The sequence below is a fragment of the Felis catus genome, chromosome C2 (assembly GCF_018350175.1).
Source record: "Felis catus isolate Fca126 chromosome C2, F.catus_Fca126_mat1.0, whole genome shotgun sequence".
Taxonomy (NCBI): Eukaryota; Metazoa; Chordata; class Mammalia; order Carnivora; family Felidae; genus Felis; species Felis catus.
In genome coordinates this window covers 72,117,263-72,143,968 of record NC_058376.1, presented here as the reverse complement: position 1 = coordinate 72,143,968, position 26,706 = coordinate 72,117,263, and the positions used below count along the sequence as shown (strand labels likewise).

General features: G+C 44.0%; 1 protein-coding gene and 1 pseudogene across 2 annotated transcripts in view; both read right to left on the bottom strand.

The window, feature by feature from the left end:
• NRROS (negative regulator of reactive oxygen species) overlaps positions 1–17,030 on the bottom strand; it is a 28,133-nt gene extending 11,103 nt beyond the window's left edge. Inside the window, exon 1 of one of the 2 annotated variants that reach the window (XM_006936156.4) lies at positions 16,798–17,030. In XM_006936156.4, coding sequence (XP_006936218.3) covers positions 16,798–16,905 — 108 coding nt within the window. In that variant the 5' untranslated portion in view covers positions 16,906–17,030. The remainder of the gene's footprint in view (positions 1–16,797) is intronic. The other variant, XM_003991754.4, reaches the window with a different exon arrangement.
• Positions 17,031–20,725: 3,695 nt separating this feature from the next.
• On the bottom strand, positions 20,726–21,804 carry LOC105260910 (annotated as a pseudogene).
• Positions 21,805–26,706: the final 4,902 nt, after the last annotated feature.

Sequence of the window (26,706 nt, the reverse complement as noted above, 5' to 3'; positions counted from 1 at the left end):
CTCCGATGCTTAACGGCATCCCCTATGCAACCAATGGTCTTGAGACTATGCATTCTAATTGGTTATCATGGAAAACTGTGATTCAACCCACATCAATCCCATGTGCATACAGTGTTCCTTTTTTTTAAAAAAAAAAAGTTTATTTATTTATTTTAAGTAATCTCTGTGCCAAATGTGGGGCTCAAACTTACGACCCTGAGATCAAGAGTCTCGTGCTCTTCTGACTGAGCCAGCCAGGCTACCCTACACAGTGTTCCTTTTCAGGCAGAAATACAATATGGCTTTTTGTCTATTTTTTCTCTGTTCATACCTAGTATGAACATAAATAAGTGGTGAAAACCGATCCACTTCACAAAAACAACATGAATTGAGACTGTATTCTACAGCAAGAGAACACGAACAGTGAGGAAGAAGAATGCCCATCAGCTGTAAAAGTTCCTCCTTGTTTTAGAAAGTGTGCTTGTTTGCTTTTTCTATTTCCACAAGGTAGGAGGGAAAAGGTCCTGCTTCACTGAGCCAAGTAAGGTCAAAGAAGACTGAGTAGGTGGCCCTGTGGGCTGAAAGGGGTGGGAACATTTACTCCTTTTGGACAGGGTGTCCCGATCCTGCCAGCAGCAGCTTGACTGTACGCTGGGTGAGCGCTTTCCATATCCATCCCCGTGACCACATCAGTTCTGGGCTCGGGACGGCTTTCGTGGAAGAAGGTGGCGGCATGCAGGCCAACGAATGGCTTCAGCAAGGGGACGTGTGGGAGATTGCTTGCTTTTACGAAGGACAGAAGGAGAGGGTGAGTGAAATCTTTTGACTGGTCTCTGCTTCTGGAAGTCCTGAAATTTCCATGTCCCTGTCCTCACAAAAATCAAAATCATCCAGGGGTGCAGCAGCACACTTAGTATTATTAGACCCCCCTAACACTTCAACATATATGTACACTGCTTGTTTTCCAAATGCATGTCGATTTTCCTGTATTAATCAAAAAATAAATAAAACTTTTTTTTTAAGTGTTATTAATTTCAAGTAGCTTTCTGTCATGATGTAACGTCTTAACCAGCTGGGAGTGAAACACAACCACAAGTAAAGGCTAATCTACAGGTATTTCTGTCCATAAAAAGATCTCCTCGTACGAAAAGTTTGGGAATGCTAAGGAGTAACCCTGACATGAACGTGGGAGAGCTCCGCTTCATTTTCAGGCAAGGATGCTGGATTTCTAACATTCAGGGGCACCCCAAATATCACCTCACTCCCACACTCTCACCTCCCCACCTCCCGTCACCGCTGCTACTCTAGCCGCTGCCCCCAGAGCTGCGACTGCACACTGCACGCTCTTTGCTAAAGGCGCGATCCGTCAGTGTTAAGAATGTGATACATACATTAGCATGTCATTGAGAATTTCCTCCTCAAAGTAATCAAATAGCTGAAAATGCTTTAAAGAAAGAGGACTTCGGAGAAAGATGGTAACTCTCAGAGGTACCGGTCTCAGAAACAAATATTTATAGACTGGCCTGAGGGGAGGAAATCTCTAGAGGCAGAGCGTGGGGTGTGAGTGTGTGACGTTGACACCCTTGAAGAAAGGTACAGTTGCTGGCTAGAGGCTTCCACAGGAAGGGAGTCTGCCTTTGTTTAAAAAGAAAAGAGCAAATCCCACCTGGGATCCTGGGAGAGAGGGAAGGGCAGCTGGTCACACACCACAGAGAATGGATAATAAAAAACAGAAACACCAGTCTGTGAACACTTCAAATCATTCCTACTACCAAGAAGTATTTGAAAGCCCCAGGCAAACAGCTTTGGTCTCTTTGATCGTAGCAAAAAATTGAAGTGACTTGAGCCCTCGCCAAATGTTCAAACTTAGCATCTCCCGTAGTGAGAATACCTGACACTCTGAGCCTCCAGATGTGGCACCCGGGGAAACACAGAGCCCCATCTTGGCAGTACGCTTGCCAAAAATGTTTGCCCTGGACCCAGTCATGAGGGGACAATCAGACAGATCCAGGCTATACATCATCCTATAAGACAACTGGCTTGGGCCCTTCAAAGAAGTCAAAGTCTTGAAACAGAAAGAAAGGCAGTGGAGGTGTGGCGCCTGGGTGGCATCCGACTTCAGCTCAGATCATGATCTCACAGTGGGTGAGTTCAAGCCCCTCACTGGGCTCTGTGCTGACAGCTCAGAGCCTGGAGCCTGCTTCAGATTCTGTGTCTCTGTCTCTCTCTACCCCTCCCCCTGCTTGTGATCTGTCTGTCTCTCTCTCTCTCTCAAAAAAAAAAAAACATTAAAAAAACTTTTTTAATTAAAAAAAAGGCAGTGGAGGAGAAAAGGGGGAGGTTTGATTACAAGTGAGTAAGAAGCTTAATGGGCTTCTGGGTGGCTCAGTCGGTTAAGCATCCATTCGTGATTTCGGCTCAGGTCATGATCTTGCAGTTTGTGAGGCTGAGCCCCACGTCGGGGTCTGCGCTGGCAGTGTGGAACCTGCTTGGGATTCTCTTTCCCTCTCTCTCTGCCTTCCCCCTCTCACGCTCTCTCAGTCTCTTAAAATAAATAAATAAACATAAAAAAAAAAAAAGAAGCATAATAACCAAGTGTAATGCATGTACCTTGAGTGGATTTTGGATTTTTAAAAATCTCTAAAAGAAAAATTTGAGACAACTGAGGTACTGAATAATGTGCTTTCAGATGGTATTATGTACAAATGATACTATCGAATTATTGCTGATTTTCTTAGGTGCGGTGATGACTTTTTGGTCATGTAGGAAAGTACTCTTATTCTTGGGAAATGCACGCTGAAGTATTTAGGGGTGAAGTTTCATGATGTCTACAACTTATATAACCTACTTTCAAATGGCCTGAGAGAGAAAGAGAGAGAAAGGGAGGGAGAGAGGAAGGAAGAAAATTAAAGAAAATATTACCAACTGATAAATTTAGCATGATACTTTCTTTTAACCTTCCAGTGAGTTTGAAATTTTTCAAAATAAAAATAGGGAAAATGAAATAAATGTTGGGGTTTCTAAAGGGAGAGGGGGAATTATGGTAATTTTCTGTCCCAGCATTTTCTGGAACATATATTTTTCAAATATTCTTCTCAGAAGGGTGTTCAGTAAACATTTGTTAAGTTAAAAATGCACATACACATCAACCTTAAAGATATCCTGAAAATTGGAACATTTGACATTCAAATGAGAGCTTCCAGGCTGCTTCTCTCTTATCTGAAAAGAGCCCTAGAGTGGTAGATCACGTGTTCTGACCTGATGTACTAATATAACTTCCACTGTCCAGGTCGATAGCTCTGTCCACCACACCTACAGTCCCTCTGGCGAGGCAGCCCTCAAGGGAGACACATAACCTCACCACCATCTCTACCTATCCCTCCACCTCCACCTCCAACAAGCTAATAGAATCTTGGGGAAGCATCTGACCAGAGGAGGTCAATCTTTACATGCAGCCAGCACCCTATGAGTGATCCCAACGCAGAGACAAGGGAGACAATTAGGTCATTGGCAGTGGAAATTGGAACTAAAAGCCACAGAGAGAAGGTAGAATTGAATTTTTGAGGGATCTTGCTGTGAGGAAGCAGAAGCTATGAGTCAGATGACAAGGTGTGTGAACAGAAAAGAATGAAAACGGTCAACATTCGTCTCAACAGAGATCAGAGAAGGGAGGATAGGAAGAATGACAGGAGGATGGGCCCTCCAGGCTGGGTGGTGAGAATGGGCTCTGAGGCCGCCTCTAGGGTTCCTGATGGTTCTCCTGCAGGGTCAGATCCATTTCCAACCTCCATGTTTTCTCATGATAGTACCCCGCAACACCCCTCAAAGGCTGGCCCTACTGTTGCATCTTGCCAACAAAAAGGAGCCAACTAAAATAGGACTTGCTCTTTAATAAGTTTGAAACCCAAAGGACAAAACTGGATAATAGATGCATGCAAGGTTCATGATGCTACCTGAAAATTAGAGACAGTGGCTGAAATCTGAAAGCTAGCAATGTATTTTTCCAAGTGCAATCTATAGGCAAGACTTATCAAGGAAAAGGAAAACTGAAGAGCAAAAATTTGTTGGGAAACAAGACAGTAGCCTTAAACTATCTCTCTACAGATTCCTTACTAATTTTGCAAAGGTGAAAATAACAGTTTTATGGTGGAGATCCAGTTAAATGTGTGGATTTTGATTACATTTATGTAAGAGGCTATCCTTATACTTAGAAAATATACACTATATTATTTAGAAGTAAAGGGGCATCCAGTTAAATGTCTGGATTTTGATTACATTTATGTAAGAGGCTATCCTTATACTTAGAAAAAAAACACTATATTATTTAGAAGTAAAGGAGCATAATGTCTGCAACATTATTCTCAAATCATTCAGAAATATATATATATATTTTTTAATAAATAGAGAGAGAGAGGGAAAGAAAACAAATATGACAAAATGTTTAACAATTGGTGAACAGAGGTGAAGAATTGATGGGCATTCTTTTAGTTGTGTTGCAATTTTTCTGTAAGAAACGGTTTCAAAGGTAAAAGTTATGGGGGCCCCTGGGTGGCTTGGTCGGTTAAGCGTCTGACTACTGATTTCGGCTGACAGTGTGGAGCCTGCTTGGGAGTCTCTCTCTGCCCCTCCCCCACTTGCATGCTCCTGCATGCACGTGTGCTCTCTTTGTCTCTCTCAAAATAAATAAATAAACTTAAAGCTAAAAGTTATGAAAAATTAACACATAAAAACACAAATGGTTTTTAAAAGTGCACTCTAGGGACACCTGGGTGGCTCAGTCAGTTAAGTGACCAACTCTTGATTTCTGCTCAGGTCATGATCTCACAGTTAATGGGATCCAGCCTCCAGTTGGGTTCTGCACTGACAGCATGGTGTTGACTTGGGATTCTCTCTCTCTCTCTGTCCCTCCCCCACTCTCTTTCAAAATAAATTCTTTAAAAAGTGCACTCCAAAACTAATTAGATTCTTGTTACAGGAAAACTGACTTATTTTGAGTACTGACAAATCATCATGTTAGATGACTATAGACATTATTTCTTCTTTATAAGAATCTGCACATAAAACTAACTTGATTTGCAAGACTTTTGCTTGGAGAAATTGTACTGACACCAAGCAAATGGTTTAGCAAGATATATGTATTGCTTAAAATGTAGTCTGGAAAAGGAAAGAAGAAAGGGAAGGAAGGAAGGAAAAAAGAAAGAAAAGCAAGAATGACATTTTGGCTCAAACTTTATGTTGGTTTTTTGTTGTTGTTGTTTTGATTTGTTTGAGATTTTATTTTCAAGTAATCTCTACATCCAATGTGGGGCTCAAACTCACAACCTCAAGATTAAGAGTCGCATACTCTGACTAAGCCAGCCAGGTGCCCCATTGATTCAAACTTTAAATTCAAGATGAGAAGGCGGCTGGGGGGGGGGGGGTCCTTCTGATTGAGGCAATAAGTAAGTAAGTTAATGAATAAGTAAATAAATAAATAAGCAAACAAACACATAAATTCAAGATAAAAACTATTCAACTTTTGAATAGTGAGTTTGGATTACTGTGATAACTAGCTATCAAACTAAACATGTCTAAAAAAGGTTTAAAGATACTCTGTGCTCTCTTTTCCTGAAAATAAGCCACAGATATACTTTAAAAATTGAGACATAATTCACATACTATGTAATTCACCAATGGTTTTTAGTATACTCGCAGCGTTGTGCAACCATCACCATTGTCTAATTCCAGAACATTTGCAACACCCTAAAATGAGACCCTGTACTCATTAGCAGTCACTTCCCCCCTCCCTTGGCAAACACTAGTCTACTTTCCATTTCTGTGCATTTGTACATTCTGGATGTTTGATGTATATTGAATCATACAATGTGTGTCTGTCTTCTCTCACTTAGAATAATGCTTTCGAAGTTCATCCATGTTGCAGCACATATTAATCAGTATTTCCTTCCTTTTTATGGCTGAATAATATTCATTGTCCGGACAAACTTGCCACATTCGTTTATGAATTCATTAGCTGATGAACATTTGAATTGTTACCACCGTTTGGCTATTATGAATAATGCGTCTGTGAACATTCATGTGCAAGTCTTTGTGTGGCCATGTTTTCAATTCTCTTGCCTATACATACTGGGAATGAAATTGCTGGGTCAGACTGTAATTCTGTTTGACGTTGAAGAACTGCTAGAATGTTTTCCAGTTTCTGCACACTTTATATTCCCACCAGCAGGGCAGGAGTGTTCCATTTCCTTCTCGTGCTCATCAACACTGGTTATTTGCTGTCGTTTGTATTCCGGCCATCCTAGTAGGTGTGAGGTGGCCTCTTTGTGATTTTGACTTGCATTTCCCCAATGGCTAATGATGTTGAACAGTCACATGCCTTTATTGACTTATTTCTATATCTTTGGATAAATGTCCAAACAGTGGCTTTTTAAATCCAAAGATTTTTTTAAAATTTGGTTTTGGATTATATGTGAAAGAAAATAAAGAAGAGTCATAAAAGTGAAGAACCAGCTGTAATCTTTGGTTGAATTAGTACATTCCTATATTTTGCATAGAATCAATGTTCAGATGGTGAACACATCTAAAAAAGAACTTGCATACTGAGGATTGGGGCAACATGGCATTTAGAACTGTGATGTGTGAATTCAGACCTCACAATTTGCTTCTCTGGCTTTCTCTCTTAGTAATGAACTTGTTAAAACATAGGCAACACAATAGCTTTTGAGTCCCCATCACCCCCAGCATCGTCTTAGACCCTGAAGGTGGGAGGGAAAATTGGCACACTTTTTCTGAAGGACAATTTTACAAAATTTATCAAAGATGTTGAAACGTAGATTATTTTTGACTCAATCATTCCCCTCTTAGGGGTTTATCCTAAGGAATTATAATGTACGCAAAGATATTTTTACTGAGATATTCAGTGAGATATTAGTGATAATATTTTAAAAAGCGGAAACCATCTATAAGTCCAACAATGAAAGGATTGGCTAAATACATTATGATACAACTATATGATAGGAATAATGTGCTATAATTAAAAATGTTTCAGTGGCAATATATTTAGCGACATGGAAAGATGGTCATAATAAAATATTAAGAAAAAAAGGAAGATGCAAAACAGGATGTATGGTATAATCCCAAGTGTGCTAAAGGAATCTGCACTCATGTGCATGTGCATGGAAAATACTTGAAAGGGTACACAGCTGAATCTCAACAGTGGAGAGAACTGCACCTAATATTTACTTTTCCCACATCTGTATTTTTGTTTCTTAGTGTTTTCTAATTTTCCAACAATCAACTTCAATTACTATATCCAGACAAGTTTTTTTTAAGTTTATTTATTTATTTTGAGAGAGAGAGAGACAGCAGGGGAGGGGCAGAGAGAGAGAATCCCCAAGCAGCGTGGAGCCCAAAGCAGGGCTCGAACTCACAAGCCACAAGATCAAGACGTAAGCCAAAGTCGGACACTTAACCAACTGAGCCACCTAGGTGCCCCAAGACAAGTTTTAAAAGAATAGAATCGATATACTATTAATTGAAATTAAAATATATGTTGTAATCAGAGCCTAACAAATATCACAAAAATAGAGAATTTCTTATAGGTGCTTAAAATTGAAATTACTGTAAGTGTGCTTAAAGGGATATTTGGAGTTAATGGAGGAAAAATATCATTGACTAATAACTAAAATAACTAAGTTGTTTTATAGAAATTCTTTTTCTCTTTTAGGGCCTCAGGGATTTAGATTTTGGGCTGCATGTTCTTAGTCCAACTTCTAGAAAGGTGACTGTAAGGGTGAAGAAAGAGTCCAGGCTAAGGGGACAAATGGAACAGGTTCAAAGCCTGGCTCTGTTCAAAGTCCAGGCTAAGGGGACAAATGGAACAGGTTCAAAGCCTGGCCTTCAGTACATCACTCAATTTCTTGGCCTCGATTTCCTCCCCAGTAAAATGGGAATCATAATGCCTGTGTGGTAGGGTTGTTACTATATTAAGGTAAGTTTTAAAAGAAGCTTCAAGGGGCGCCTGGGTGGCGCAGTCGGTTAAGCGTCCGACTTCAGCCAGGTCACGATCTCGCGGTCCGTGAGTTCGAGCCCCGCATCAGGCTCTGGGCTGATGGCTCGGAGCCTGGAGCCTGTTTCCGATTCTGTGTCTCCCTCTCTCTCTGCCCCTCCCCCGTTCATGCTCTGTCTCTCTCTGTCCCAAAAATAAATAAACGTTGAAAAAAATTTTTAAAAAATAAAAATAAAAAATAAAAGAAGCTTCAAAAATAGTCTTTGTCATCTGTAACGTGTCATCCTTGGCAGGTAATCAACCTGCCTGTGGCATTAAACACACCCAAGGTGGGAGCTCACTGCTTTGTAACCAGCTGGTCGTGCAAATACCGCTTGCATTTGCTTCCAGAACTCGGATCCCACTTCTAGAACTCGTGATCCCCTGCACAAATAAGCGAGGAGTATCATTTGAATTTGTTAGAATGCTCCTTGGATGTGTGGCCCCAAGAATTTATGTGAGAAAGGACAGTTCTGTTGCACATGACTCTTCTGCCACGTGCATGTTCGTTCAAATCTAGCAACTGACTTTTTTTTTTTTCTTCAGGAGAATTGTAGCATTTCTGAAGGAACTACCCGCCAGTATTTTAGAGATGAGAACACTCAGGCCAGAGAGATGGGATGATATGGACAAGGTGCCACAGGGAACACCGTGCAGTGGTTTCCAAGCACTGGTTTAAAATACAGATAGATCTCTTGTTTGCACCACAGCCTAGCACACGTGATCAGCCAAGCTTTACCCACTCTTGGGGGAAGGGTCTTCATCTGGGAATGGCTTAGGTTCTGTCTCTGCCTGGAGGGAGGCTGGAGGCCACAGCAGCTTTTCTTCCCTTGGGCTCTACCTGTAACCAATTCCTGGCAGCCGGTGTGGAGGGAATGGTGCTTAAACACTATCCTGCCCGACTTTGTGGCCTCAGGGCTACAAATGAGTCAGCCGGCTTCCCTATGTGGTCAGGGTCAGCCCTTTAGAACCAATGGAGGTCAGTTCGCCCTGTCCTGTTCCATGACCACAGGTTTTAAATGCAAATATGCTCCCACTGGGGCCATAACACCTTGCTCTTACATGGCTAGTGGTAGTGGGCATGTGTTGTCACCTTCGTTTAGGAGAGACCCACATAATCTCTGTGGACAGGAACCCTACCAACAATGCATTAGTTTCAAACTTGTCATTTCCTTTCAATATCACAGGTTTCTCTCTCACACTCCAATGTGGTCATAGGTGACAATAATACCTGCCATGCTGACCTCACAGGGTTGTTTCAGGACTGAATGAGAGAATGTGTGTGAAGAACTTTGTCAATATAAGGAAATGTTGCAGACTTCATTAGTAAGACAAGGTCATGTCAGAATTAAATGCAGAATTCCTCTGTGCAAACAGGGAGCTCATACTGATATAAATAAAACAGAAGAGTGGCAGTACCTTCTCCCATCCATCTGAGCTGTGGAGTGTGGATCTGGAGATGTTCGGAAGAGGAGAGACCACCCAAAGTCTGTGGGAGACTATAGGCAGGGAAGGGGTTATAGGTGAAAACCAAGGCTTATGGCCCAGGGTGGAACTATATTGCCTCCGCCCCTCCAACCTTGGTTCCCTTGAAAAAGAGCCCAACTGAGGAAAGAAATGATGTAGATTCCAGACAACTGACCAGCTCAATGGGGTGGTATTCAAGCTGTCAAATTGCTTCCCAGGCTCTCAATTGCGATAGCTAATGTTTATTGAGGGTTCACCTTGGGATAAGTGCTATGCCAGGGCTTTACATATAATAATCCTCACAAAATCCTAGCAGATAAATGCTATCATCTTCATTTTACACATGGTAAACTGAGGCTCACAAAGGTTCAGGCCATGTAGTTAGAGAATGTCAGAGCTGCGATTCAAACCTAGTCTGTGAATCCAGCAAAATTCAGCCCAATGCCACAAGCCCCAGCCACCTGGGATACTTGCTATCCATGACTAAATTGTATATTTTCACACACTGTTTCCTTTGTGGGAAAGGTCCTTTTTCTGGTCTTCTCCAGCTGCCAAACTCCTATTCATCCTTCAAAGCCCCGTGCATATATCACCTCCTCATCTCATTCTAATAGTTCAGTTGAGCAATGACCCAATGATCCATTTAACATAATAATATATCATAGAGTTACAGCTCTTATTGAAGTTTTTTGATAGTTTTGTTATTTTATTTTTATGTTTATTAAAAGCAAAATGAGCAGTTACCAGGTATTGTGAGTAATTTGACATTTCCCCAATATTTTATTATGAAAACGTTTAACACACAGCAAAGTTGAAAGAATTTGACAGTGATTGCTGGTATACCCATCACACAGATTGTGCTATTAACATTTTACTATATTTGTTTTTATCACATAGCTATTGATCTACCTATCCTTCTATCCAGCCTTCAATCCATCTTATTTTTTTAAGATCTTTTGTTTTTTTTACTCTTGAGAGAGAGAGAGACAGAGAGAGAGAGAGAGAGACGAAGAGAGCACAAGCGAGAGAGAGGCAAAGAGAAAGGGAGACAGAGAATCCCAAACAGGCTCCCCACTGCCGGCACAGAACCCGACATGGCCCTGGCACTCACGAGTTGTGAGATCATGACCCGAGCTGAAACCAAGAATCATATGCTTAACTGACTGAGCCACCTAGGAGCTCAAGTCGTCTCATTTTTTGATGCATTTATAAATGGACTGCAGTCAGGGCGCCTAGGTGGCTCAGTGGGTTAAGCGTCCGACTCTTGATTGCGGCTCAGGTCATGATGTCATGGTTTGTGAGTTCGAGCCCCGCATTGGGCTCTGTGATGACAGTGCAGAGCCTGCTTGGGATCCTCTCTCTTCCTCTCTCTGTCCCTCCCCTGTGCTCTCTCAATAAGTAAGTAAATAAATAAATAAATAAACAAACCTTTAAAAAAGATATAGATTGCAGTCATCAGTATACTTCCCCCTAAAAACTTTAGAATGCATATCAAGTGATTTAACAAAAAATGAAGCTACTACTTGTTCAACCTTCTAGATCAATCTAATTAATTTAATCGAGATTGCAAAGTCAGCTATTTGGAGAAAAGTTTGTCTTGTTAAAAAAAAAAAAGATTTGACAATCACTGCTTTAGAGTCCTCAGAATTAGGAGGAAAGCTGTCTACACTGCAGTGTAAATGACTGATATCCCTTTAATACACTGCTCTTTAATGGGTATCTTACACTTCACAGCTCTTTACACGGATATGCTCTTTAATACAAGGCTCTTTTATATCGGTAATGATGAAATGTAATAAAGTTTTCATGGTGTAGGTTCAGGACAGTAGGGGAGATGATTTTGTCTTTCTCAAAATCCCTCAAATTGCACTGACAAGGTGGCTGTCTGTTCTAAGGCTGATTTTTTTTTTTTCACTACAACTTATTTGAATTCACAGAGGAATGGGAGTAATGTGATTTTAAGAGAAGAAATCCCCTCCGCCAAAAATAACAATGATTTTTAAAATAATATTCTTCTCAAGTTTATCTATTTTGAGAGAGAAAGAGCGCATCCGCAAGCGGGGGAGGAGCAAAAAGAGAGGGAGAGGGAATCCCAAGCAGGCTCCATAATGTCAGCGTGGAGCCCCATGCAGGGCTCAAACTCACGGACGGTGAGATCATGACCTGAGCCGAAACCAAGAACTGGACGCTTCACCGAATAAACAACCCAGGTGCCCGATACCAATGATTCTTAGGGGATTCTTGGATAAAGCCAAAACAATTGGATTATAACTTAACACTATTGAATAATAATAGCAATAACAGCATGAAGTTGCAAAGTCTTCTTACCGACCTTGGATCTCGTTTAGTACTTCACAACAGTTCTATAAAATAGGCGTTGCTGTCTCCATTTTCACTGTGGTAAAATACCCATATAAGCTACCATTTTAAACCTTTTTGAGTGTACAGTTCAGTAGCATTAAATACATTCACTTTGCCATGCGATCTCACCATAATCCTTCTCCAGACCTATCCAGCATCCCAAATGGAAACTCGGTACCCACTTAACAGGAACTCTCTATTCCCCCTCCCCTCAGTTCCCGGTAACCACAGTTCTTTCTTTTTTCTTTTTCTTTTTTTTAAATTTTTTAAAGTGTATTTATTTATGAGAGACAGAGACAGCATGAGTGGAGGAGGGGCAGAGAGAGAGGGAGATACAGAACCTGAAGGAAGCTCTAGGCTCTGAGCTGTCAACATAGAACCAGACACGGGGCTTGAACTCACAAACTGTGAGATCATGACCTGAGCCGAAGTCGGATGCTTCACCGACTGAGCCACCCAGTACTCCCACAGTCCTTTCTTTATCTATACATTTGCCTATCCTAGGTACCTTGTGTAAGTGGAATCATGTAACATCTGCCCTTTTGTGCCTGGCTTATTTCATTTAGCATCAGGTTTCTAGTCCCTTCATGTCATAGCATGTATGAGAATGTCATTCCTTTTTGTAGCTGAATAATATTCCATTGTATGTATAGATCACATTTTGTTTATCCATTCACCCATCAACGGACATTTGGGTTATTTCCACCTTTTGGCCACTGTGAATAAGACTTCTATGAATACTGGAATGAAAATCTATGTTCAAGTCCCTGCTTATTATCTCCATTTTATAGATAAGAAGTCCAAGGCTCAGAAAGACCCAAATCAATTGTTCAACAAGCGAAAACCCAAGTTCTGGCCCAGGTAGGAGGTGCTGGATGTGCACCTGCCTGGGACGAATATATGTTGAGTGAATGTTCAGCTGGGTTGCACAGGTTTGTATTTGTTGGCAAATAGGTATCCCATGAGCCTGGCCCCTCTCTTGGAACTGCCAGGCCCCACCATGATCGAGCAGCCAGGGAGGTTAACACCTGACCCAACATGGGCTCCAGGATTCTGCTTCTAATAACAATGTCCATTCCGATTGGTCAGTGCCTCTGCCATGCAGTGTTTGATATTCTGAATAGTAAGTACCCCTGAGTGTTCATGGGGCCATGGTCTTCTGTGGGTAACCTGTCAATGCCATGAAGTATAACTATGACAAAGGTGAAGGCCTTTACAGGTTTGCAAAAGGAGCTACAAAGCCTGGGAAAAACCTGGGAATTTAGAAGGAAACAAGAAGCCAGTATTACTAAATATAATGGAAGCTTCAGTTCAGGGCTTGGGGAAAGTCTGGAGAACCTAGAACAAGAGAAAGGCCATCCCATGAGGCCTTGTTCATCCCATGAACAAGAGAAAGAGTCCCATGAGGAGGTCTACAGCTGTCAGCCTAGACAGTGATAAGGAGACCATTAGCGTGTCTGAAAGCTGAAGGAGGTGACCCAGGGCCAACCCAGGAAAGACCTGAGGGAGAGAGCTCAGCCTTGGCATCTGGTAGGACCCCCAAGGAGACATTGGAAAGGCAGGAGAGACCCAAGGGACCATAGCTGGTCTAGACGAGGAGTAACAACAGGAAGGACCAGAAGGAACCAGTGTCCAGCCTGACGTCTAGAAAGGAGTGACATGAAGTTACTGGAGAACATGATGTGCACATCAAGATGAGCCCCTGCCGGCACTGTGGGTGCTGGGCTGCCTCAGACATTTAGGTCCTGCTTGAGAAGACAGAGCCCCAAGGTAAAAAGGTAAAAGGACAGAGTCAAGGTAAAAAGACAGAGCCCCAAGTGCTATCTTCTGTGGAGAAATCCCCTCCTGATTCTTTTTTTTTCTTGGAGGTGGCAGCAGAAAGTTTCTTGGGGCACACAGCTAGCACCTGACTACAGCGACCTTCTGGGTTGGGGCTGGATGTGGGGCATCCCTGTGTCCTCACAGGGCTTTGTGGCCACATTCAGCCCATCATAGGCACTAGCTCTGCTCCTTACGCCTACCTCGCTGGTGAGAACACGACAGGGTTCTACTTCCTCCTTTATTCCCTTTGTTGGTCTGAAATCACTCATGCATTAGAGCAAGAAGATACATGCGCTTTGGTGTCAGCACCTGACTCCATTTGCTCTGGAAATCAGTTGGTTTTTCCTACCCACACTCATTTCTCCTTCTGGTAACATCTCCTCAATTCCCCTTTGAGGAAACCACCTCTTCCTTTTTCTTCCTTTTTTATTTTGTTGCTTTTTAATTGTAAAATACTCATAGCCTAAAATTTACCATCTTAACCATTTTTATTATTTATTATTTTTTTTAATGTTTATTCATCGGGTGGGGAGGGACAGAGAGAGGGAGGCACAGACTCTGAAGCAGGCTCCAGGCTTTGAGCTATCAGCACAGAGCCCAATGCGGGGCTCAAACCCATGAACTGGGAGATTATGACCTGAGCTGAAGTTGGACGCTCAACTGACTGAGCCACCCAGGCGCCCCATTAACCATTTTTAAACGTAAAACTCAATAGTGTTAAGTACATTTCCATTGTCATGCAACAAACCCCCTTCCTTTCTTAAGAAGCCCACATTTGTTTGGGTTTGACCTCAATCCCTGGCTCCAAGGAGGGGCCTATGCACGAGGCCTCAGACCAGGCCCATCAGAGCCCCCTATTTCCCTAACCACAGTGATGGGTTTACAGTGGGTACATCACAGATGACAAGCCCATGACAATCAAGAGAAGGACTCTTGTTAGAACTATTGGGAAAGAGGCTTTCTGTTCCTGCCTTCAGATGCCAAACTTGTGGGAACTAAGCTTGGAGCTGCAGTTCTTTGAATTCATGGAGGAATGGGATCATCTTTGCCACCAACTTTAGGACCTGCCTAATAACAGGAAAAGGCAAAGCTGGCAGTGTTTGAGCACCTGGACCCACCCATGCCTGAAGCTATTTCACACAGGCTTTTTGGTTATTTGAAACAATATTTTTTTTCCCCTGAAGCCAGGCTGAGTTAGGTTTTTGTCATTTCTAACTAAAAGACCCCTGAACTCAGGTTTACAGTTGCTTGTGAAGCTTGACAAGATCCAAGTGCCAGTGTCCTTTTTCCCTCTCCTCTCCGACCTTTCAGAGATCATCCCCTCACCTAGCCCAGAAGCCCCTACACATTGAGCACATGACATTTTATCAGTGATGTTGCGAAGAATAGTTTGAGGGGTGGGAAATGAGTATAATAAAGGAGTTCTATCAAAGGCAAAAAAGATCCGGCACTAATATCCAGACATGTCAGTAAGCATCGCTGAGCATATAGCATGTCCTGAGCAAGACAAGGTTTCACAGTCATGGTTGAAAGCCCACTGTCCCCTAACTTCTGTGGTTATAATGTGGGTCTGAGGATAGCGTGAGGTACATCTAGTTGTCCATCCAAGAGTCTAGTTTATACTTTGTGGTGTGGATGCACACTGCAGTCAGAATGAAAATTATAACGGGTACTGGCATCACTCTTCTGTGAGGAAGAAACAAGCCAGCGCCAGAGGTCAGTGCATTCCTAAAAAGGCCTCAGGCCAAAGACCCCAGGCCCTGCCTTCTGTTTGGGAAGTCCCTGCTCTTGAATGAATGGTTTAAGCACTATGTGGGATCAGGTTTATATGGGTTTTCATGAAGTTCCTATAAGGGCGCCCACTAGATGAAGCACCCTCTTTGTGAAACAGACTTTTGTTTTGTTTTCTTTTAACCTAAAGGCAATAACCAAGGTTTTGTTTTGTTCTATTTTTTTTTTTCTTGGCCCACGATTTTCTAATCACCCCTAGGAACTCTCAGACATACATGTACAAACCTATGGGGTATGTAAGAAAAATAAATAAGTCTCAGGGCTATAAAACCCAGCAAACCATCAGCGTCTACTGCAGCACAGCCAGTAGGTGAAGGGGGCACAACATGGGGGCTCTCAGGGCCGGCTCTATGTACCGAATGTTTCTCCCATCAGACTCCAATAGGCTGCACCCATCGGGGAAGAAACCTCCAGTGGGGTCCCCTGGAAGTGCACCACTCAGGACCAGCCCTCTCCAGGGGCTCCATTCTTAAGATCCTGCTCAGCCTGCTATAGTTCCAGCCATAGCTGGGCACGTGGCCACCTTCTCTCTGGGGTAAAGCCTGGTCAGTGTCTCCTTACTTATGACAGCTCCTAAGTGCACAGGGATACAAGCTGAACCTCTATAATCTGGCCCACATGGATAGGCCACCAGGGCTACTACAGAAGAGCACTGGACAAGGGGCCAGAAAAGCCTGGGGTCTAGGTTCCCTCTGATACTTACTGGCTGTGGGTCCGAGTAACAACACCCTATAGAATTTCCCAAGGACAAAAACTCTGGGAAATGGGCTTTGCCTGTCTTATTCAAGTTCTATCCCCAATACCTTGAAGGCAGCGACACATGTAAGACATCCATAAATATGTGTCGCTGTAAATGAGTCTCAGTGCCTTCATCTATGAAATGGTGATTCTCAATCCACGTCGTGGGACAGGAAAGGAGATCCGTCCAAGCGCTCAGCATGCTGAGTGTTCACAGTAGAGTCTTATCACCTCCTCCAGTCACTCAGCCCAGGAAGGGAGCATTAGTGTTCCCATTTCACAGATGAAGAAACTGAGGCTCAGAAGTTCTCCCTAGAGAGCCAGGACTCAAACCCCCAAAGGAGGAATCCGAAGCCTTCATTGCTTTCACTGCCCCACACCACCTTTTTGGGCTGTAAGTGCTCCCAGAGGGAGGTTTCTCCACCTACCCGGAGCTGTGGCCCCCAAACCGAGCACAAAAGCGGTGGCGTTTGGATGCAGCAAGCCACAACTTCCCCGTCAGTCCCGAGCTGCGAGCCACGGACGCTGACCTCCTACCACCCAGCCGCGCGCCAGCTCGCCCACCCCAGCAGGGCCGTCCCGCAGGAAATACTCACGGCTCCCGCAGGCCCAGGCGGCTCCGCGGGGCGCATCCTCTCCCGGGGCTTCGGACTCCTCGAGAGCAGCCGAACGCGGGGCTGGGCTGCCTCCTCTCCCTGGGGCATCAGATTATTTTAGCACTTGCGGAAGGAACGGACGGAAACTGAAGTCACATGGAGAGCAAGCTGCTCAGCGACTCAGCACTCGCAAGAGCAGGCATCTTAGAGGGAACTGCCCTGCGGGGCTGACAGGGGGATGGGAGAGGGCGGCTGCGCAGGGCCCCCCACCCCGCGCAGGCCGCCTGCACGTTAGCCACGAGTCTGGTTATTTTGGGGGGGGTCTCCCAGGACTGCTAACCAAGGTTACCCAGGCTTTCTTGCCTTAAACCCATTTTTTTTTTTTTTTTTTTTTTTAGTTTTATTTTAATCACCCTTGTGATCACAAGTGCACTCCTTAATCCGCATTGCCTATTTTCACCCATTCCCCCACCCACCTCCCCTCTGGTAACCATCAGTTTGTTCTCTATAGTTAGTGTTTTTCTTGGTTTGCCTCTCCCTCTTTTTTTTCCCCTTTGCTCATTTGTTTTGTTTCTTAAATTAACATATGAGCGAAGTCATATGGTATTTGTCTTTCTCTGACTTATTTTGCTTAGCATTATACTTTGTAGCTTAATCCATGAGGTTGCAAATGGCAAGATTTCATTCTTTTTTATGGCTGAGTAATAGTCCATTGGGTATATATACCACATCTTTATCCATTCATCAATTGATGGACACTTGGGCTGCATCCATAGTTTGGCTATTGTAAATAATGCTTCTAGAAACATAAGGAAGCATATATCCCTTTGAATTAGTATTTTTGGATTCTTTGCGTAAATACCCAGTATTTTGCTGGCTCATAGGGTAGTTCTATTTTTAACTTCTTGAGGAACCTCCATACTATTTTCCACAGTGGCTGCACCAGTTTGCATTCCCACTAACAGTGCACAAAGGTTCCTTTTTCTCCACATCCTCGCCAGCACTTGTTGTTTCTTATGTTTTTCATTTTAGCCATTCAGACAGATATGAGTGATCTCTCATTGTAGTTTTGATTTGCATTTCCCTGATAAGCAATGATGAACATGTCTGTTCATGTCTTCTGCCCATTTTTAATTGGATTATTTGGGTGGTTGAGGTGTGTAAGTTCTTCATATATTTTGGATATTAACCTTTTTTTCAGATGTCATTTGCAAATATCTTCTCCCATTCAGTAGGTTGTCTTTTAGTTTTGTTGCTTGTTTCCTTTGCTGTGCAGAAGCTTTTTATTTTGACATAGTCCTAACAGTTTATTTTTGCTTTTGTTTCCCTTGCATCAAAGGACCTATCTAGAAAAACGTTGCAATGGCCAGTGTCAGAGAAGCTACTGCCTGTGCTCTCTTCTATGATTTTTATGGTTTCAGGTCTCACATTTAGGTCTTTAATCTATTTTGACTCTCTTGCCTTAGAGATTTTGAGGGGTGGTGAACCAATTCCTATGAGCTCTGCTGACCCAGAAACTCTTCCCCATGGTTATAGCCCAGGGTCAAGCAGGAGCAGACTTGGGATATTAGTAGGATATGCATTTTTTTCCGATCAGGAGAGAGTCCACCTTTGGAAGAGTCATCCACTCAGATAGTTTATTAATAATCTCCTTTTATGTGTCCCACATATCAAAAAGAGAAAAAGACACAGAAATTGTTTTGTGGTGAACTTTTTGAGTACCATGAACTTAAAAAAAAATTTTTTTTAATGTTTATTTACTTTGTGAGAGATAGAGACAGAATGTGAGAGGGGGAGGGGCAGAGAGAAAGAGAAGGAGACACAGAATTCTAAGCAGGCTCTCAGCACAGAGCCCAGAATGAGACTCAAACTCATGAACCACGAGATCACGACCTGAGCCAAAGACTCGAACTCATGAACTGTGAGATCATGACCTGAGCCAAAGACTGAGCCACCAGGTTCCCCATCAAGTGCCATGAACTTCTTGATCATAGGTTGCATGGATTAAGTTTTTTTCCTTATATGTACAAATTTCCCTGCTAGCTCTTGCCAAGAGGTCAAAAGAATAATTGAGCTAATAATAGCCACCATCGGCTGTCAGGCACTACTATGCTAAGAGCGTTCTGTGCATTACCTCATTGCTCCTGTTCTCGAGGAACTTGAATCTAGTGGAGAAGGCAAAATATTTAGAGTGTCTGCTGCATCCCAAGTGAGAAATGCAGGCAACCACAGTAGGAGTCAGGGAAGGGATCTTCAGTTCTGTTCTTTCCCATCAGAGCTAGAGGGTTAAAGTGTCCTGGAGGGCTGGCTCACGTCTCTTGTAGCCTGTTGACTTGTGATTCTGTATGGCATTATTATTCTTGGAATGTCCATCCTAAGAGAACAAGAGTAAGTCGTTCCTGCTCCAAATACCCAGGAAATTGTCTTTGCGCCGTAAAATATTCATTCATAATGGTAATAATGATGACATTAATGAAAAACTCAATAAAAGTCAAATGGAAGAGAACGAAGTTTCTCTTCCAGGCCTTTTTCTTCTTGTGGAATGCATTTTCTACTCACGTGTCTTTTGTGTCAACCTGTATGTTGATAACTCCTGAATTACAATCTCCAGCTCCAACGTTCTCTCCCAAGATCTTCCCAATAGGATCCAGACTTTTGTTTTTAACTGTCTGCTGGTCAGTCAACTCCTCCCAGAGTGGCTGCAACGCAATATATCCTAAACTGAATTTTTATCCTTTGTCCCAGCCAGTTTCTCTCCCTGTTTGGCTGTCACTGTTCATGGGAAGACTTTACCCCTCGCATCCAATTGGCCACCCATTCGTACTGATTCTAACTCGGAAGCCAAACTTACTCTTCATCCTTTCTGCCACTGTCCTGGGTCTAGATTCATCAATTCCTGTCTGGATCATTTCAGTAGCTTCCTGTCTCTCTGTCAGGGCTCTCTGTCTCCGATGTAGATTCCACCCAGTTGCCGCAGGCGTCTTTCTAAAATGTGTATCCGACATTTGTATCCGACATGTGTATCCACATTTCTAAAATGTGTCTCACTCCCTGCTTAAAGCACTTTCACGGCTTGCCATTGCCTTTCTTACCTTAAAACCAGGTTCAACGAGTTTAAGGGTTCCTCAGAGGCGCCTAAGGACTGCTTGGTGGGACTCCGGGCATTTCATTACCTCCTCATCCCAAACAATTCCACTTTTAAATGTTTTATGCTTTGAGATTCTTCACAGAATTTCTCTTAAGAAAGGCAGTGGCCACCCCCTCAAAAAACAAAAACAAAAACGGTTACAAAACCAGTGGTCTTCATGGATGTGTGGAGACAGGCCAGTCGGTTGGCAAATTGCACCAACAGCTCTAGAGCGAGCTGGAAGGACCTAAGACTTCCAGTTGAAACCAATGTTGCTTTGCAGCTGAAGACAGATCACTTTTCATGCCAGCAAGGCTGTAGCCCTGGCTGCAGAGCCCAGGATTGGACCCCTTCCCGAGCAGGCTGGTCGAGACAGAGGGGATCAGGGTACTTCCTCTGGAGTTCAACCTTGCATCCAGCCCTGCCCTAGCCAAGCACATCCCTCCTTGGGATGGTGACAGTCTGGGGGACTCTGAGCCTTTTTCTTTGAGCCTGCTCCATATGTGAGTTTGTACCCATCTCCTGCTCAACTGTAACAAAGCCAAATTTAGTGTCAAGCAGGACACCAGGGTTTCTGAGGAGATGTGAGGTGAAAGCAAGAAGCTGGACACTTGTCAACTGGGGGAGAAAGTCCAGGTGCCTCCTGTAGCCTGGTCTTGCCTCCAGCCTCTAGTCATTGTTACCTCCCACACTTCAACATGTGTCTACAAGTGGGTTTCAACCAGTCTTTTTTGTTTTTTTTTTTTTTTTGAAAGAGAACTCTTTATGACTTTGATGTACAGAACATTCAACAGCACACACTCAGCCCGGTTTGGTGGCCAGTTCTTTAGCCTTTGGTTTTTCCAATTTGGCGATGTGAGCCATCGACTTTGGACCCAGGACGTTACCTCCTCGGTGACAGTGAATGTCATCATTTCTGTCATTGTAATTGGTCCTAATGGTTTCCATCAGCTTAGCCAGAGCACCTTTGTCTTCCGAGTTATCCTGTGTGAAGGCAACACTGGTGCAGGTCTTCCTGTAGACAAGATGCCCTAGTCTGGCCTTCACCTTGATAATGCAGTGGGGGACCCTCATCTTATGACATAGGGCAGGCAGGAAGACAACCGACTCAATGGGATCCGCATCATGTGCAACCACTACCAGCAGAGACTTCTTATTTTCCATTAAGGTGGTGACAGTTTTAACCCCAGCTTGAAGGACAGGTGGCCACCGAGGGGGGCATGCCCTTTGCTGGCAGCTTTCTTCTCATTCCAGGCCAACAATATCTGCTTCTTCTCTTGCTTTGTCTCTGGTCTGTATTTGTGGGCCAGCTTAAGCAGCTGAATAGCTGTTTGGCGGTCCAAGGCCTGGGTGACCTGGTTAATCATGAGAGGCACTTTAAAAAATTTTTTTGTTACATTTTATTTATTTTTGATAGACAGACAGACAGAGCACAAGTGGGGGAGGGGCAGAGAGAGAGGGAGACACAGAATCCAAAGCAGGCTCCAGGCTCCGAGCTGTCAGCACAGAGCCTGACACGGGGTTTGAACTCACAAACCGAGACATCATGACCTGAGCCAAAGTCAGACACTCCACCGACTGAACCACCCAGGCACCCCCATGCGAGGCACTTTTAGACGTTTCTAGAGAAGAGGCCTTTGCCTCTGCAGCCAGATGTAGTGGGGCCATTTGAAGAAGCAGGTGAGGTCGCTTTGGGGCTGGATGTCCTATCTGATGCCAAAATTTGTGGGCCTTTTCTCAAACAGGAGATTGACCACCTTCTTGGCCTCCTGAGTTTTGACGACAGTGGGGGCTGGGACTACCTTCTTCCTCTTAGCCTTCTTTCCTTTCAGTGAAGAGAGTGGGTTCATCCAATCTGGTCTGCTCACAATTTCCCTAAACACAGAACAAATGTTCCCCACTCTGTATTCCCTCTGTCAGAGGCTTCCCTTATTTGCAATGGCCTCTCCTCCGCCTACCCCAACCCTCCCCATCCCCAAGGCATTGCTTGGGTTCCCCTCCTCTGCAAAGCCTCCCCACCGAGATCTCCCTGTGGTGTTTTCTAGTCCACCTTGGGTTCTCTGCCCCAACCACAGACAGGGCAGCCCTTCCATCTGGCCCTATACCTTGGTAGCTGGGCCCGGCCAAGCATTGAGCTGGTGCCTCCCCCACTTTCCTGGCCTCGGCACATGACAGGGAGGGGATTTCCTTTGGGGCCTTAACTGGGAATTGTTCTCTTGCCCCACATCAGCCGGCTGCTGGGGGAGAGTCTTCAGTAGTTTCATTTCCCTCGTTTGGAATGTAGTTTTTAAGAACCAAAAGTCAAAAACGGAAAGAGGAGAGGCCACCGCCCACAGTGGAACCACTCAACCCCTCATGATGCCAGTCCTGGAAAAGCTTAGGGTTCAATGCAATGACTGAGGGTGAGGGAGGGTGGCTTGGCTGAAGGTCCTTCTTGGCTTGTTTACTCCTCTGCTGTAACCGTTTGGGGAGGGGGTGGGTCTCAAATCCTCAGGTCCCCACCTCCTGCTCCTTGTTGCCCATGAGTTGGGGACTTACACAATTCACAAAGCTCTCCTAGGATAATGAGCCCATGGCCTCACTCAGCCACTAATTCCAGTAACTGACCTCCGTGTGGACCCTGCCCCTGCCTCTTCCTTTTCTAGAAATACTGACAGTATCAACATATGATCAAAGATTTCGTGTGGGGCAAAGACGACAAGATTCCTGCAGAAGTATCCTGTCAGTGCCAAGGTGCAGCTAGCACTGTGACACTGATGGGGAGGGACACACACGATAGGCATGGTTCAGTTCAGGGCAGAGTTGGGAGGGAATGAATCATGCAAAGACAGGTGCTGGGAGAGTCATGGGAGAAAGGTGCATGACTATTGGGTGACTCCAAAGGAAGCTTTGTGGAAAAGGCAGCATCTGAACTGCATGCTTACAAGATGGGACTGGGTGTGGGGTCAAAGACCGAAGGAGAGATCAGGAAGGTGATGCATGAGATAAAGTCATGCCAAGGAGAGACTGTAGGAGAGGTGATGGCATCTCTCTGCACGTCTGCAGGAGTCTGATCAAGGTTCTTCTGTCCAGTGCTGCACACGGGCAGTTCTTGTTCCACTTCTGCCTTTCCGGGGGCAGGGGGTCCTGGCAGGCAGGGACTATGGTTTGTTCACATTGGTATGCATCCCTAGCAATACCTGGTCTAGCACCTAGTGGGTGCCCAGCAAAGGTTTTTCTCTCTTTCTTTCTTTCTTTTTATTGAAGTGTTGTTGGTGAACAATACATACAACATTGTATTAGTTTCAGGGGTACAATATAGTGATTCAATATCTACATAGAGTAAGAAGTGATCACTGTGAGAAGACTAGCTACCACCTGTCACCATACGAAGTTGTTACAATATTGTTAACTATATTCCCTAATGCTGTGCACTTCCATCTCCTTGATGTGTCTTATACCTTTTAAATCCCCATCTCCTATTTTTCCCATCGCCCCACCCCTTCCTTCTCACAACCACCAGATTGTTTTCTGCATGAGTCTGTTTTCGTTTGTTTGTTTGAATGCTTATTTATTTTGAGAGGGACAGAGAGAGCAGGGGAGGGGCATAGAGAGAGGTGGGGGGAGAGAGAGAGAGAGAGAGAGAGAGAGAGAGAGAGAAAGAGAGAGAATTCCAAGCAGGCTCTGCGCTGCCATCATGGAGCCCAATGCAGGGCTCGATCCCATGAACTGTGAGATCATGACCCCAGCCCAATTGAGTCTGATGCCCAATGGGCTGAACCATCCAGGGAACCTTTGTTTCTTTGTTTTGTTTTTTAGCAACAGAATTTTTTTTAATGTTTATTATTGTTATTTTTGGAAAGAGCACAAGTGGGGGAGGGGCAGAGAGAAGGGGACAGAGGATCCAATGTGGGCTCTGTGCTGACAGTGTGACAGCGGCAAGCCCATTATGGGGCTTGAACTCAAGAACTGTGAGATCACGAGCTGAGCCGAAGTCAGAAGCTCAACCTACTGAGCCACCCAGGTGCCTCTAGCAACAGAAAATTTCTTAAATGAATGAAGGTTGAAGTGTCATTTGCTCTAGAGCAGTTGGAGAGGTTGAAGATTTAAGAAAAGTCACTTATTGGTCATTGAGAAATCCTTTTTCACAATTGATGAATATAAATCTGAGTCCTTACTGGGGGAACTGGGTGGTTCAGTTGGTTAAGCATCTCTTGATTTTGGTTTGGGTAGTGATCGAGTTCCACGTTGGGCTCTGTGCTGACAGGGTGGAGCTTGCTTGGGATTCTCTCTCTCCCTCTCTCTCTCTCAAAATAAATAATAAAATAAAATAAAATAAAATAAAATAAAATAAAATAAAATAAAATAATAAAATAAATCTCAGTCTTTATCATGGGCTCAACGCCTTGCGTGATCTGGTTCTGTTGGGGAATGTGATCAAAAAAGACATGATCACTGACAGACCCATGAGCTGGACCTAGGCACTCACAGGCTCCTCTTTCCCTCCCCTGTCCTTTGGAATATGGGTTCCACTTTCCTTTCCCATTCCCAGAGTCTCCTCCAAGGACAGAGCCTTGAGATGGTGATGTGATGTTGAAAACACCTGCATGGTATCTATGTGCCCAGTCGGGGCCTCCTTATAAACTTTTCAGATTGGAGGGTGGGTGCGGGGATCCATTCATCTTGCTGCTGCTGCTCAGGACAGGACTTTTATGTAAGTTCCCATACCTATTATTAACATTGCCACCTACCAACCCTGAGCAGCCTGCCCTTTCTTAGGTCTCTCCCTGCCCTCTGAGTACAGGGGCCAGTTTCAGATTACACGAGGGAGGGCTTTCAGATTACCCTCCTGGGAGGGCTGTGAACCTAGAGGTCCCCTCTCTGTCCTTCTGATCTCATACCCTAACACTTTCCTCCTCATTTGCTCCACTCAGAGCATATTGTCCTCCTGATAGCTCCTCACTTGAGCCAAGCAGGCTTCTGTCTCAGGGCTTTTGCCATTTGCTCTTTCCTAGGCCTGGAATGCCCTCTCCCTCCGCCAGATAGCCAAACACCACACTCCCTAATTTCCTTTAGGCCTCTGCTCAAATGTCACCTCCTCAAGGAGGCTTTCCTTGAACATAGCATCTAAAAGGGCACCCCTGCATCACTTTCTTTTCCCTTACTTTAATTTTTCTTCATAACATTTTTAAATTCATGTCACTGGCTAACATCTTATAAATGTACTCACTAATTGTCTGCCTCTCCAACTACATTGGGTGCCCCTGAAGGAAAGAACTTTTATTCACTGCTGACACACATCGGGTGCTTGTATGTGTACATGGACTAGCGAATGAATGATCTTCAAAGCAGCAGTTTTTAAGTAGAGGGGTGGGGTCAGGACCCAGGGTGCTGGTTAATTAGTGCCTAGGCATATGAAAATAAACACAGGGAGGGACAACTGCTCTTTCAAGAAAGAAGGTAATGAAAGAAAGGAAGGGTCAGTGCTGAATATCTCTCGCAAAGCATGCAGTGCCATATAAACATATCTATTTTCCCTGGCAGAGGGATCAGTAGAGATGAGCAGAGATGGGATCGGGTCCACAACTGGCATAAGACTTGGCAGAGTGGAAAACCCTCTGCATGTGGCAGAAGTCAAGGCAACGTGGGGCACCTGGGTGGTTCAGTCGGTTAAGCAGCCAAGTTCAGCTCAGGTCATGATCTCACAGTTTGTGAGTTCAAGCCCCATATTGGGCTCTGTGCTGACAGCATGGGGCCTGCTTGGGATTCCATCTCCCTCTCTCTCGGCCCCTCTCTGTCCCTCTCCTGCTCTCTTTTTTTCACTCAAAATAAATAAATAAACTTGAAGAAGAAGAAGAAGAAGAAGAAGAAGAAGAAGAAAAAGAAGAAGAAGAAGACGACTACAACAACGGCAAGGCAACTGACAGACAGACCTGAATGGACTGTTGATTGATCATCCCTGCTTACAAGGAGTCATAGCAGGCAAGGTGTGGGGAACTTGCCCTGTGCTATTGTAAGAAAACAATGGGCAGCCCACGCCTGGTGGAGGATAAAGCAGACCTTGACATGAGGTCCAAAAATCACGGCCACCTGCCTAGGTACATACATTGTCCCTCAACAACTCTGTGAAGTAGGTACTAATAGTCTTAAATTACAGAAGAGAAAATTGGGGTCATGTGGTTGGTCGCATGTCTTGCCCAAGGCCACAAAGTAAAAAGTGTTAGTACCAACTTGTTTTTAGTAAGTTAGTGGTTTTTTTAAAAAAATTGCTGACTATAACAGCATCACATAGACACTGGAAAGGCTAAAAAGAAGAAAATCAACCATGGAGGCACAATACAGAGACAACTCTCTATTAACATTATGTTGCATTCCAAGCTTCTTCTATGCATAAGTAATATGTTTTTTTAAATATAAAGTTTAGGGGCACCTGGTGGCTCATTCAGTTAAGCAACTGACTTCAGCTCAGGTCATGATCTCCCAATTCATGGGTTTGAGCTCTGCATGGGGCTCTGTACTGATAGCCTGGAGCCTGCTTTGGATTCCTTGTCTCCCTCTCTCTGCCCCTCCCCCGCTTGTGCATGCTCTCTTCTCTCTCTCTCTCTCTCTCTCTCTCTCTCAGAAATAAATACAAAATTCAGATTCCATGTGTTCTTTTAAAAGTTTACATAAATAATTTATAACAATGCATTGCAATTATTTTCCTATACCCTTAAGTTTTCATGGCTGTGATTTTGATCAGCTCTGTGGTGTTCTCTCACTTGGATGTCTACAATTATCCAGTCCTCTTCTGTGTGGCATTA